General features: G+C 35.9%; 2 protein-coding genes across 2 annotated transcripts; one reads left to right on the top strand and one right to left on the bottom strand.

Moving 5' to 3' along the window:
- Positions 1-943: 943 nt before the first annotated feature.
- LOC135639893 (protein G1-like7) lies at positions 944-1,839 on the top strand. The gene has a single exon (XM_065153886.1). It carries the CDS (start codon positions 1,091-1,093, stop codon positions 1,691-1,693), a length of 603 nt encoding a protein of 200 aa, XP_065009958.1. The 5' UTR covers positions 944-1,090; the 3' UTR covers positions 1,694-1,839.
- Positions 1,840-7,367: 5,528 nt separating this feature from the next.
- LOC135639892 (ferritin-3, chloroplastic-like) lies at positions 7,368-10,616 on the bottom strand. Its single transcript, XM_065153885.1, has 8 exons — positions 10,251-10,616; positions 9,267-9,350; positions 9,117-9,177; positions 8,891-8,978; positions 8,344-8,405; positions 8,186-8,251; positions 7,724-7,787; positions 7,368-7,631 (listed from the first exon to the last, which is right to left on the bottom strand). Exons 1-8 carry the CDS (start codon positions 10,544-10,546, stop codon positions 7,582-7,584), a joined length of 771 nt encoding a protein of 256 aa, XP_065009957.1. The 5' UTR covers positions 10,547-10,616; the 3' UTR covers positions 7,368-7,581.
- Between the last annotated feature and the right edge of the window lie 3,606 nt (positions 10,617-14,222).

Raw genomic sequence — 14,222 nt, 5'->3', positions numbered from 1 at the left:
TATTTTATTTTCGTTAGTATAGAGATCTAAATGTAACTTTTGAAAGTATAGAGATTGAGATACAAAAGTTTATTAATTATAATAAATAATCTATAATTAATCTGAAACTTTAATATTATGACTCTTAACTTAGCACAACTCTATTTAATTAAAAAAAAAAGATATATCACTATTAACCTTAAAGATGGCAAGTACGAAATGAAACATCACTAAAGAGTAGTCCTATTTCACGTGTGACTGAATTGTACTGTAAATATATAAACAAAGAGCCCCGTTTTTTACACCACAAAATAATAGTACAAATATCATAGAGAGAGAGAGAGAGAGACGAATGTAGAAATCGAAGTTCTTTAGTGGAGATGATTGATCGATCATGTTAGCCGTGACGACACCATCCTACATCAATTACAAGTATTAATTCATTGCATAATGTCATTTGCATGAGTTCGTTCTTACCATCTCGTTAGCTCGAAATTGAGTTATAATAGGAGATTCCTCGCATATGTTGCTACCTCTTCTTACGAAGATCGAAAATGAACACGATGATGATCTTCTTCTATTACATGGACGGAAGCTCCTAAAGGCTCAACACGATGATAATGTTTTTTTTTTCTTTTTAGAGAAACTAATTACATTTATAAGATCAAGAAAAATGTGTATTAGTTTTTGTTGGAAAGTAGTGCAATTGGGATAATGAAAATATATATGCAAATTTTAGTTGAATTATTAGGTAATATCGGAAAAGAAAATATAGCAAATATATTTAATCGTAATTTATTGAAGTTTCAATGAAATGGGCGAGACATTTAAGACCCAAACTATGTGACGTATCACCCGACTTCCATTAAGCAACCATTCTTCTTTCTTTTGCCTCCAAGATTTGCCCAGCCAGGTGTTCGACGAAACACCAAACTCTCTTCTTCTTCTTCTTCTTCTTCTTCTGTTCTCACAGTAAGCGAGCGCTCCTGTTTCACTTCTCCTCTCTCTCTCTCTCTCTCTTCCCTGCCTTTTTGAGAAGGAGGGAGGGAGGCGAAGAGACGTGAAAGGAGTAGGGCGGTGCAAGGGAAGCAAAAGCAGAGGAAGCCGGTGCATGGACGCAGTGGACGCAGGCCCATCGAGGGCCGGAGGAAGCGACACGGGTCCACCGGCGGGGGCGGCGGCGCCGAGTAGGTACGAGTCGCAGAAGCGGCGCGACTGGAACACCTTCCTGCAGTACCTGCGGAACCACAAGCCGCCGCTGGTGCTGACGCGCTGCAGCGGGGCGCATGTCATCGAGTTCCTACGTTACCTCGACCAGTTCGGGAAGACGAAGGTGCACCTCTCCGGGTGCGCCTTCTATGGCCACCCGAGCCCGCCGGCGCCCTGCACCTGCCCGCTGCGCCAGGCCTGGGGCTCCCTCGACGCCCTCATCGGCCGCCTCCGCGCCGCCTACGAGGAGTCTGGCGGATCTCCTGAAACCAACCCCTTCGCCGCCCGCGCCGTCCGCATCTTCCTCCGCGACGTCCGCGACAGCCAGGCCAAGGCCCGCGGCATCCCCTACGAAAAGAAGAAGCGGAGGCGTGCGCCCACTGCTTCCGACCAAGTCCATGGCGGAGGTGAGTCTTCCTCTTCCGCCGCTCTCAGTGGCGACAGTTCTGGTTCGGGTGCCGGTGAGGGATCTGCAGTTCCGCTGTGGGGCTCGTCTATTTCCTGATCTCTCTCCCCTCCGCCCCTCTCTCTCTCTCTCTCTCTCTCTCTCTCTCTCTCTCTCTCTCTCTCTCTCTCTCTCCTTGCTTTCTCTTTGTTAGCACTCACTGAGAGATGGCTATTCCTTTTGTTCCCCTCAAAACATGTTTGGATTCAATATGCTGATCGGCGACTTCAACTCATGATTCTGGTCATAATGTGCACGAAAAGATCGAGATCGTTGCCATGCTCATTCTATTCCGTCTGTTTGGTAGATCTGAGAGGTGTAATTCCTTGACAATCTGCTTCTGTTCCTCTACCTGGTTTCCAATATCTCTGTAATGTCTCGTTCTCTCCCATCCTCACCTACTTTCATCATGCTGTGCTCATGAGATCCTTCTCATCTCGTCTTCTTTTCAGTCATACACCAGTCATCTTACTGGATCTGTTGTGCAGCAACAGCATATCTATCTGTCTCCTATACGGCTTTAAGCGTTCGTGAAACTCAGATTTCCGCTGCAACGAGGTCGAACTGAGAGAGAACTCCATGGTCCCCTTCTGGTGTCAATCTAGTCCTAACCAACACGTGCGTCTTCGATCTGACTCACCCTCCCTCTCACTCTCTTTAGCTCTTCTCCTTCCTCCTCTTCCTCTTCCTCTCTCTCTCTCTCTCTCTCTCTCTCTCTCTCTCTCTCTCTCTCTCTCTCTCTCTCTCTCTCTCTTCTGCACCTCAACTTCTCTCTCCCTTCTCCGGCTAAGGAACCTTTTTCTTACAGCAGCATCTGTGATCATTACCACCTGAGTCATGCCTACTTACTTGAGCAAGTTACTGCTGCATTTTTACTGATATCTATGATCATTGCCGCCTTATTTACACCTTCAACTATTCAGCCTCATAACTTTGACTACTGCTCATCATCTACTCCTCTCTCTCTCTCTCTCTCTCTCTCTCTCTCTCTTCTTAGTGGATCAGAGCTTTAACAGTAGCATGTGCTGCAATGGGGCTTGATGGCTTCTAAACCTGAATGAAGTTTTCTTTTATTTTTCTTTTTTCCTTTCATTTGGTTTTCTTATCCTTCAATGATGGAGGGGAGTAAGATATGTCTGCTGTTCCAGTTGAAATATTCCTAAGCATTCGTGAGCTAATCATGATAGCAGGCACCTTTTTCACACTGTAACTTAATCAAGTAAGCTAAGGAAGAACAAAGCGGAAATAGTTCTAAAATCACTTCTGATTAGCTATGAACTGTTAAATGATGCATGAAATGATTGATTGATGTGCTTCACAATGACAGTTATCTAAAACTGTGAATTAACCCTGCTGTAATGAAGCCTTCTTATAATTAGGGTTTTTTTAGGGTTTACTTCTTGTACCTTGTTATGTGGATTGTGCATAAGAACGAATGGTTTAGGAAGCTGATGCATAGCACAGCAGATCTATTGTTGGAATAGAAGCAACAGTTGAAGATACCATCAGGAAACGAGCTATGAGTCAGCTCAAATAGTTTGCCATATGTGGAAGAACAGATGTAGGCCCAGCTTGTATGTCTGCTTGCATGCAATGGCATGATAATATTTCTCAAAGATTAATACATCTCAAAGATGTCTGCTGTTGTCTGGTCATGGATTTTGATGCCTACATTTTAGGTGAACATATTCGCTGGCAGATAAACAACAGGTGTGGCTTCATTGAAACATCTTCTCAAGGTTTAGAATGTTGATATGACCTTACACTCTATCATAATGTCAATGTCTCGGACTATATATGGAATTTATTGTCATCATAGAGATCAATATTACAATTAATAGAATTGATTGGATTCGGTTTTGGAAGCTACATGAGTGAAAAATCATGTGATATAGGGTCATTTTCTTTGGCATTATTAACTTTTCTTACTAAGAAACCTATCTATCAGAAGATGGCAGCTACTCATGTATCTTTCAGCACATATGATCATTAAGCGTTTGTGCTATATAGAGAAACTAAATACTAATTATGGTTTTAGAGTGTATAGTTACCGAGAAAACGGCTTTTACTAGTGCATTAGGATTATTTAAGTTCAGAGATCATATTTGTTTAATGCTTTTGATTACAATTAGAATTCGCTAATAAGATTTCAGCAATCCTAAAAAAAAGCAAGTGTGGAAAACCAAATTCTAACTATTAATTATGTGAAATTGATCCATAGTTAATGGTCTTCACTAATACACATGCTCAAAACATGGAGAAAAATGTACTTAAGCTGTTGAAGAAGACTAGCTTTTACAAGGATAATTTGATGTTTCTCTAATAATACAAATTGAAGTTTTTCTCAGTGACAGCATAGATATCACAAGGTAGGAAAATTTGAACTAAATTGAAGAAAAGAACCACTAAGATGTAATGTATTCATCAGCTTAATGCTCATTATCCATAGTGCATGGCTACATATGAAGTTGCTTACATCTCTCACTCACATGGTTGACAAAACTAGATTTTATGTTGATGGAAATATGCTGCAAGAACTTGAGATGATGAGATCATGAATAAATCTACAAGAAAGTTATTCGAAGTTAAAAGCCCTTTCTCATTAATTAAGAAACAATCGAGAAGATCGTTACAAAGTTTCGGTATTGTTCTTTTATATGAAATATTGTTTCATATCATGCATACTTTCTTCCTCAATGGATGCATATTTGGTAGGTTGTTGTAGGTTATTATATATGTAACTTCAATTTTCTTACAAATAGAACTTCAATAATGATAATCTTGGCAATGTTTCTTTTTGATAGTTGATTCCAAATCTATTTTCCAAGCTTAGTTGTCTACTATCTTTTTACTTTTATTGTATCTAATCAAGGATTAACCTGATCCATTTGTCGGTCATGACGAAATCGAAGATGACTCAAGAACTTAATTAGTGCTCTTCATGATCAAGTTAACACCAACATGAATCAAGACATTGATTGATACCGACAAATCCATGTAGATATAACTGCATAAAGGTTTTGAAGATAAAGATGATTGATAGAGGCAATATGACAAGTATTGCATCTTCCAAACAAGGTCAATATTACTTTTGTGTTAATGGTGATTCAATAAAGAGGATCTATTGAAGGTTAAAGTTGTTGCTTGGTTCAATAGATTGTTACCAAATAGAAGAGAAGGAAAGGGCCATTTTAGGAATTAAATACATATAGAGTTGGCTCCAAATGAAATATTTATTATAGAGAAAAAAAATACAATTGTAGAGTTTTATTCCTTTATCTTTAGCATGATAACCTATTCGAAATATACGTTAATTCGGTGACAAAATCAACTACAAAAAAAAAAAACCAACTGGAAAAAAATTATTGGAGACATACTACTTTTTTTCTTTATTAGTTATGTGTTGGGAAAAATAAGTTATATATTAGAAAACTAATAAAAAATATTCTAAGAGAAAATTGAACATATTATTTAATTCAAAATGTCTATTCTTGTTATGTCATGAATTCAAGAATAAATTCTATTCAATGAGATGGTTTTGAAGTAGTATATCTTTCGACTTTAGATCGATAAGAATTTGTTACGACACTCGCAAACAAATGAAATTATATTCACTTAGCTCTGCTTAGGTTCTTACTATTCTTTTACGGAATTTGAATTTTATTGGATTGATGTTAGGGTTATCATATATAAAGATCGGACATCATTACGACTTAAAAGTTTAAGTATATGAGTTTTAGATTATATCTAATATATATTAAAAAGAATTTGATCGAGATAAACATAACTCCTAAAGTCTAAAGTCACTAGAAAAGAATCTAATATATGATTTAGCATTCTCGAGCAAATCGATTTCAGCTTGACTTCCAAGTGTATGTCCAAGTCTAAATAAAAAATGATTATTTAAGTCAGTCAAACTCATGACCGAAAAAGAAAGATTTGATTGGATGAAAATTAAATTCCAAAAACTCAAGCTATTAAGAAAAAGCCCAAAATATTCCTTAACATATGTGATATAATTATTTGAATCCGTAGCATTGCTTGTTCATCTGCAAAGTCCGGTCTTCCGAAAGCACTTGAATCATTACTGTGTGCTGCAGTGGAAATACTTTGGAAAGGAGCTTTACAGTTATCCTGTGTTCTTGCAGGGGGTTTAGTACGTACTGTGAACGTTGGAGCAGGCTGCATCAACGGGCAGCTCGTACAGCCACCGCCAGGGGAGGGGGTGGAGGCGGAGAGGCCGCGGTCGTGAAGCTAGGCGGCGATTCCGGAGATTGAGGTCACGCGGACTTGTTGGGGCCCCGATCCCACGCCCTTTGACTCGGTGTCGACTCGGTCTCCGACAGGGAAATCTGCACCCCGGATTTGACACCTTCAGCGGTGGGGCCGCCGCCTGTAGTCGGCCCCCACGGAAGGCAGCTCCGGAGCGCCACCACCGCCATGGCCACCTTTGTACGTGCGTGCCGGAGTGCAGAAACGCCATAAAATTCTTTTTTTATATTTTATTCATTAAATTAGATTTAATTTTTATTGTTGAGTTTTTTACCCAACAGTAAAGGCAGACAGTGACGACTTGAGGCTGCTGAAGGTGAATGGATTCATTGGGGGTTGGAGTGCATGGACTCCTCCCTCTCTCATGTGTAGGTTGCATTATTTCTATGATAAAGATGTTATTTCTATAAGTTTTTTTCAACTATAAAAAATTATCAATATAAAGGTATTAAAGAGATATATGTGGAATTGAGATTAGATGGAAGAAACCTCCTCTAGGGTGGTTCAAATTCAAATTTAATAGGGATAATTCTTGAAAACAAATGGTGGGTATATTAAGATTGTTCTCCCTTTATAAAAGAGTTTATTATTTAGTCTTTTTTTTACGATCTCCTTACTATTCATTTATAATCTCTTAAAAAATTAATAAAATAATATACTATTATTTACGATCTCACTAATTTTGATTTTACTAATTTGTTTTCTTTTTCATAACTCTTGCTATCGTAATCTATGCATCTTGTTCGATGCTTCCTCAACTTATGCGTCCTATCATCTCCCAGTCTACAATTCTTACCATTGATCATCACCCCCTAGCCTATGCTCCTTTGTCGCTCGAAGTTATTTAACCCCGCTCGCGACTACTTGCACATTGTCCTTTGAAGAAGAAAAAAAAGAGGATGAGGAGGAAAAAGAAATAAATATTTATGTACATTTATAAAAAGGTAATCATGAAACATTAAAAAAATTTAAAATATGATTGTAAATAGTTAAGAGGAGTTAATAATAATAATAATCTCAAAGACATCAATTGACTTAGTTCAGAGTTATAAATAATAATCTAACATAAAGTTTAAGCTAGTATTGTTGTGGATCAAACTTTTAATACATCATTTGACTTTTCCAATATATAGATTACACGCATGAATATATTCTAAGTGCTACCTATGTCTCTTATGGTTGGTGTTGGGTTGCTAAGTAATTGTTTCTATCAAGAATCACTTGGCTTTATTGACCAAGTAAATTAAGAATATTGGTTAATTGACCCATAATCATATGTGTTTGTGAATGTGGTTAGCAAAATAACTTTTTATGCATCCAGACAACATGGCAGCAATAAGCCCTCATAACAATTACAGATCATGGGATGCAATTTGCTTCATGCAATTTAATGTGTCTCACCAGGCTGTTCTAAGTTATGATAACCTGTTAGGTTTAACAAGTGGAGTTGGAATCATCAATGTTGATGTAACTCGAAGCAAAATTTTGATCTGCTTCTTATTCAACCAATCCAGATACTGTATATTAAGACATTTATTGAAGCAAAGTACATTGATGCAGTCTTTTGTTTCTCCCTAGTCTTTATTCACATTACAACAGAGAAGGTCATGGAGAAACAACCCTGCTGTTCATGGACAGGACACAACTACGAGTAACTACAATGTTCTTTGCAAAGCTCATGCAGCAGCTCCTTCATGGAGAAGCATCTGATCGAAATGCCAAACTCCTGAAAGATAATTCAAAGAAACATAAGTGATTCGGATATACAGATATCGACACAAAGGAATGCGATGCAGGTGTCATTAGATAAAGCCTTACCATGTCCTTTTCCTACTCTTCGCAACTGAGAAATGTATTCAGATATCTTTTTAATTGCCTCAACCTGAAAATTGAAGTGAACCAATGCAATTATAATGAAGACCTTATTTCGATGTATTATATGATATAAAACTTACTTATATGAAGCAGAAAATAAATAAGTAAATGAACATTGTGCACTGTAAGATCCATAGCTCACATTGACGAAGACTACCAGATATACTACTACTCTAGCTTATCACGAAACCAGTGTTACATAAACTGCATCAATACTATGTCATCCATATATAATCTTGTCATAGAAAACTATCGTAGATCAGCTATCTATGGATAGACGAGATCACTCAATAAGCCAAAAACTATGCATATTCAAATCTTCTGATGAAATATAGGTTGAGCACTAAATTCTGATGACTACAGAATAATTCAAAGCAAGAACCAGAATTATGGAATAGGTTTCACCTGCTCTCCAAGAAACTCGCTCTCAATGAAGTCTGCCATCTGGGCATCATTGTGTTTTTGAGCTACCTGTTCATCCACCATTCAAAAGCTGATGAGGGCCAGAACCTAAAATGAAGTGTTGGACAATTAATCAATGCGTTCAACACAGAATCACTTACACAGTGTAGATTTAGTAGCTTCTCATTTGTCAGCTTCTCAAGAGACAAAGCCAATTCCATTGCTGAAACAGATACCACAAACCTGTCAGACTCATGGAACATGATTGGAAATATAAAATAATAAAACAACTAACATAAGTGACTGGAGCTATTAGCTCCTTCAATCCAAAGAACAAGAATCAACCTCAAATCCCTTACAATTCCAATAAATGTGTGATACATGTCAAATATAGAAATGCGTGGAAATTATCACAGTTATTTTCAGAAATAAAATGTGTATCGGTGCACGGATGTGCTTCCACTTCTCTATGGCAGTTTTGATGTTATCTTGTGCTTCCACTTCTCTATGGCAGTTTGACATGTACAGGACACTTAAGTACATGAAAAAATTTCAAATTAATGCAATTGTTGATATCAATAAGCATGTCAAAGTTTATATGGATTAATTAAGAAAAAAAAGGCTTTAGATTGGTCCACATTACTTGGTATTCATAGACACATCTTGAACAAGCTAATATTAACGACATACCCACATATTAGTCCTTACCATACAACGCGTCACCTTTCTCAGGATGATCAAACTCGGTTAAGGGCATAACTATCGGCAGAAGCTTCACTCTTCCTCCCCTTTTGTTCTGAATACCGCAAAAGAAAAGGAAAAATCCAGCCTCAAATATCATAAATAAAAAAGGAACACTTGGGCCAACTCTATATCTGAATACCACAAAAGAAAAGGAAGAACAAAGAATTGAGAGGAGAAGTTTGGTTCACACCTGGTACTTCATCAGCTTCTCAGCATGGTCCCTTTCCTCCTGGCTCGATTCCTTGAAGAATCTGAATATATGGCAACAGAACAGATTTGCTCTTATCAACAATAAAAAGAGATGAATACAAGCACAGACTCAGATTTCCCAAAGACTTACTTGGCGAGGCCTTTTAGCGCAACGTTGTCCCGATCAAAGTAAGCAAACAAGGCATGATATACATATGACACATTGTATTCCACACTGAAATAAAAGCACCATGGATCAACAAGAAAAATCTTAGAATTGTTGCAGCTAGTACAAAGATCACAAGTTTTCTGAAGAACCAATATATAAGTAAAAAAACCAAGTCAAGACTTTTTGCTTAGAAATAACTGCACAAAAATAATAATAATAATAATAAAAGATTGTCAATAAAATAAGAAAAGCATTAAATATTTTTGCTACAGGATTCCAGAATTCAAATACCTAAATCAATACGTTTAAGAAGGTTCCATCTGTTTTCTCACAAGAGCTAACAAAATACAACATGTTTTATAAAAAAACCTCATCTTGGCACAGTCATAAGAAAATTGTTCATCAAAACCTCATAGTCATAGTAACTAGGAACTGCTATGCAAAGATTATGAATTTAATAATAGATTTGAGTCTTTTCCTATAAGCTTTTGGGATTCCCAGTCACCCAGCTCAAAATATTTATACAGTATCCTTCTCTCAAATTAGCTTGCATGCATACACTTGGGTTCATTTACACGTGTCAAGGTTTAACTGGCTTACACCTAAGGGGAAATGCTAAGAGTTCAATATAAATTAATCTCTTTCCTAACAATACAAAAGATTTATAGATACAAATTAAGAAAACATCCAACAAAGAACAAAATCATATCTTTTTGTTACTAGATTTCAGAATATAAAAACAGAGCCAACCAATCTCTCTCCTTTAAGAAAATAAGACAAAACAAATCAGAAGAGAATAATGGTATCTTCAAAAAAAAAATCATTTTGTTTTCTCTCAGAAGGAAGAATATATTCAACAAAATCAAATATTTTGGTACAAGATCTCAGAATACCACAAGAAACTAATTTTTCTTGACAAGGAAAAGAAAAAGAACGAAGAATCCATGGATTGGAGAAACAAGATACTTGATCTGGACGTTGATGGTGGCCTCGCAGTCGTCGGCATACTTCTGGCGGGCGATGGACTGGTCGGGGGATACGGGCACGAGCGACACCTGGTTGCTCTTGAGCTCCTCAAAGGGCTCGAAGATGACGCCGGTGATGGCATGGTTCCCACCGGCAGCGGCGAAGACGGGCCCGCCCCGAGCCCTCCCATTCGGAAGCTTCAAGTAGGAGCGGAGAGAGGGGTTTCCGGGCGACGGCGCGGGATCGGAGGAAGAGGGGGAGAGAAGGGCGAGCCGAGGAGGGGCCTTGAGAAGCATGGTTGGTCGTGAGAAGGCGGAGAAGCAGTGAAGGATGTGGCTGAGAGGAGGACGAGGAGGCCGATGGAGGGCTGATGTTGTTATAGGGGAGGGAGGGAGGAAATAGACGGCTGTGATCGAGGAAGGTGGCGCGTGGAGGCCTCGTGGCCGACTTGGTGCGTACGGGATTTGGTGGATTGGATTGAAGAATCTTTACAAAATATCCCTTTCTATTTTATTTATTTATTTATTTATTGGCTCTTTTTCTCTCCTGTTTCCGAGAAGGTGACTTAAATCAACTAATTATTATTATTATTTTAATTATTAGACTCCAATTAACTGGCTAAATTAATTATTAAGAGAGAAAAGACAGTTGGGTTATTATTAATTAAAGCAAGTTTATTTATCCTTTCATATGATTTAATTTTAATATATACCGATGCAATAAATATTGGATATTGATTGCATTACTCTGAAGAAAAAGAAAGAGTTATTTATTCTTAAAGCAATACAAATTTGAACGACATTTTTAGTGTTTGAATCGGTAAAAGAAAAAAGGGCTTAAAAGACAAGGAAAAGAAATCCACAGAGTCATCGTTAGTCCGTCGGGCACGTCTCTCTCGTCATTGCTTTCCGCCTTCATGGTAGCGGTCTGTTTCAAGGCATGTGGCGTCCACAAGTTAAGCGGCCACACCGATCCGACAGATGAACGAGAACGAAAGGTGTATGATGATATGCCTCAACGACTTTTGCGGAAACTCATGTTGCTCGTCAAGCACTCTGCCGAAGCGGAGTCCTTTTCTAAGGTATGTTACGTTTTCTTGCCTTAGCAGTTGACGGGAAAGCGTTGATCAGAGCAATATGAGATTTTAGAAAATAGAAAGGCCGACCATTAAGCAGGTCTAGATGGCTTGCTCATCATGCGACACAGCAGATAAGGATGACAGATAAGGTTGAGTTCCTTCATGTCTAAGTACTCACAAGTCTAATGGGGCTGTTCTTCATATCTATCATTTTCAAATTTTGCATATAGCATATATATATATATATATATATATGTATATGTAAAATTCATGTATTTCACTACCATTAACTTATGAATATATGGAATATGTCCTCACCACCTATATTAGGTGAATCCTAAATAGTTTATAGGATGGAGTTTGAGTAGTATATGAATGAATGAACTCCATCATTTGAGTATTCCTATTTTTAAGTTAAATTTCAGCTTAAGGACAAGAACTATCATTTGAGTATTTCAAAAATATTCTTTGGTTCTTACTATTGCTAGAATTTTCAAGAAAATAGATAGCTATTTTTAAGAATAATTTAAACTTTTGATTAGCTGGAATGCATGTAGGTCAAACTGAGAACCACTAGTCAAAATAGAAAATGAGTTGCTAGTGTTGTCAGTCATCATCAACCTGCTCAAGAGTTGGGAATATATAGGCAAGAATTATAATAGGCCAAAGCCATCCCATCATTAGGTTAGTTTTCCAAGATCAATTTTGATCAATTACCATGGATTCTTCTCCTAGGAGGAATGGTTAAACCTGTGGATAAACAAAAAAGAATGGTTAACCCTCTTTATTGGAACTTTAATTGTAGGTTTGGAGATAAGAATAGTTGTCTAAGATATCTTTCTTCAATGACATCATCATTGATTTAGTCATTGTACAGAGTGACTTGGACAAGAAAGATGGAACAACTTGAAAGGATCATGCCATATAATAGTGCTAAACTTAGGACCTTGTTATTGATTAATAAGAACATAAACATCAATGTGCGTTTTTAATTGATGGATATTGTTAATCTTATTTTTTAGTGGACTTTGAGATCTGAATCTTGCATAATATTTGTGTTATTTTCAGACAATAAAATCTCTAGCCCATATGAAATGCATAAAATCTTCAATTTCTCACATTTATATTGTTAATTGTGCTACTACACTCTTAATTGCAATGATAAATACTCTTGTCTTTTTCTTTAGAAGAACAAATCAGTTATTAAACTACAAGTACATATTGTTTTGTTATCTATAATAATATAGTCTTCAAGTCCAAAATTCCAATCAATTAGTGCTAAGCTTAGGATATTGTTATTGATTAATAATAACATAAAAATTAAAAGGTGTTTTAATTAATTAATTAATTAATTAATACTATGAATCTTTTTTTTTTAATGAACTTTGGTGTCTGAATCTTGCACAGAATTTGTGTAATTTTTAGCTACTAAAATTTCTGCCCCAATCTTCAACTTCTCACATATTTATTGTTAATCCTCATACTACACTCTTAATTATAATGATAAACACTCATATATGTACTTTAGAAGAATAAAACATCATTACCTAATTATTATAAGTTATTAACCTGTATGTTCATCTTGTTTCTATTAGGTTGGTTGTTTTGTTATTAATAATATTATAGTCTTAAACACCAAAATTTTAATCAATTTTATTGTTATTATTATTTTTATAAAGGGTAAGTATATAAGATGTGAGTCGAGAGCTCAGCATTTTGCAATAATGATCTATCCAAGTTTTTATCAGTTAAATTAGTCAAAATTTGTATTTAAATCAATTATTAAATATATCGATTAGCATCAGACTATTCGACATGAATAAAAAAAAGATATAATTCAAAAATCATATTGGCTAAAACATTAAAATGTTTAGTTGTTAAGCCAATTTCCAAGGAAAAATAGTTAGTTTCAACTATCTTCTTAAATGATAAAAATAAAAAATAAAAGTTGTTCAAATTTTTTTCAGCTGAACAGTGTAGTTTTTATCTTAAATAAAAGGGGAATTCACATATTTATTCTTTCAATATTTGAAAATAACATATTAATTTTTTTTATTATCCCTCTTATTAACATTCATAAAAAATTAAACTCCCATCAAACAAGGTTGATGATGGTAACATTAGTTAATTTTAGTTAAAAGAGTATTTAAATACCTAACTTAATCTAATATTCTCATAAATATATTAAAAAAATTAAATATATTTATGCCATTTCAAATTTCAATTTATAGTTCTTATCAAGTCTTCAAATAAGTTCCAACTTATCTTATCTTTAGGGAGGATGAATACAAGAGTTTAATTCTTGTCACTTACCCATTTTGGCTAACTCATAATAACTTTTTTTTTTTATTTTTGTCCCTCTAAATCTAAATTTGGAAACATTCAAAATAATCCAAAGAAGCGACAATAAATATTTTAGATATTTCTAAAAATTTATTAGCAAACATGAATAGTAATAATTAGTGTGAGTGAGTTGTCTCCATTATACATCCGATTAGCTAGTATATTTGTTGTATAAGTCATAATCACTGCTAATAATGGATGCTAATAAGATTGTGCAGATGATTTAAATATTTGATGTTATATATATATATATATATATATATTGTAAAAAAAATTTGATGAGATATATAAGATACATAATATTCTGACATATATATATATATATATATATAGATATATATAGATATATATATATAGGCTATTTTCCAAAGATATTTTATAAAACCTATTTAAGTACTCTTACCAAGTGTCGAGTACTTGCGTTCATGTTCTTCAAAGTCACGTGGGACCGGACTCGTGGCGTCCAAGACTTCGCCTAATCACAAGGCAGGTAAGACAATGGGGAAAGCGAATTCGAAGAAAAGAAACTATCGGCCTACTTAAACCCTATA

This window comes from Musa acuminata, chromosome BXJ3-6 (assembly GCF_036884655.1).
Source record: "Musa acuminata AAA Group cultivar baxijiao chromosome BXJ3-6, Cavendish_Baxijiao_AAA, whole genome shotgun sequence".
Lineage (NCBI taxonomy): Eukaryota > Viridiplantae > Streptophyta > Magnoliopsida > Zingiberales > Musaceae > Musa > Musa acuminata.
This window is presented reverse-complemented; position numbering and strand designations above follow the sequence as displayed.

Bases quoted from the DNA above. Each gene is read 5' to 3' on its own strand.
- LOC135639892 (XM_065153885.1), bottom strand. From the start codon at position 10,546: ATGCTTCTCAAGGCCCCTCCTCGGCTCGCCCTTCTCTCCCCCTCTTCC. The intron at 9,178-9,266 runs GTAAGTCTTTGG...CCATATATTCAG, and splicing joins GCGCTAAAAGGCCTCGCCAA to ATTCTTCAAGGAATCGAGCC. The intron at 8,979-9,116 runs GTGTGAACCAAA...TGCGGTATTCAG, and splicing joins AGAAGCTGATGAAGTACCAG to AACAAAAGGGGAGGAAGAGT.
- LOC135639893 (XM_065153886.1), top strand. From the start codon at position 1,091: ATGGACGCAGTGGACGCAGGCCCATCGAGGGCCGGAGGAAGCGACACG.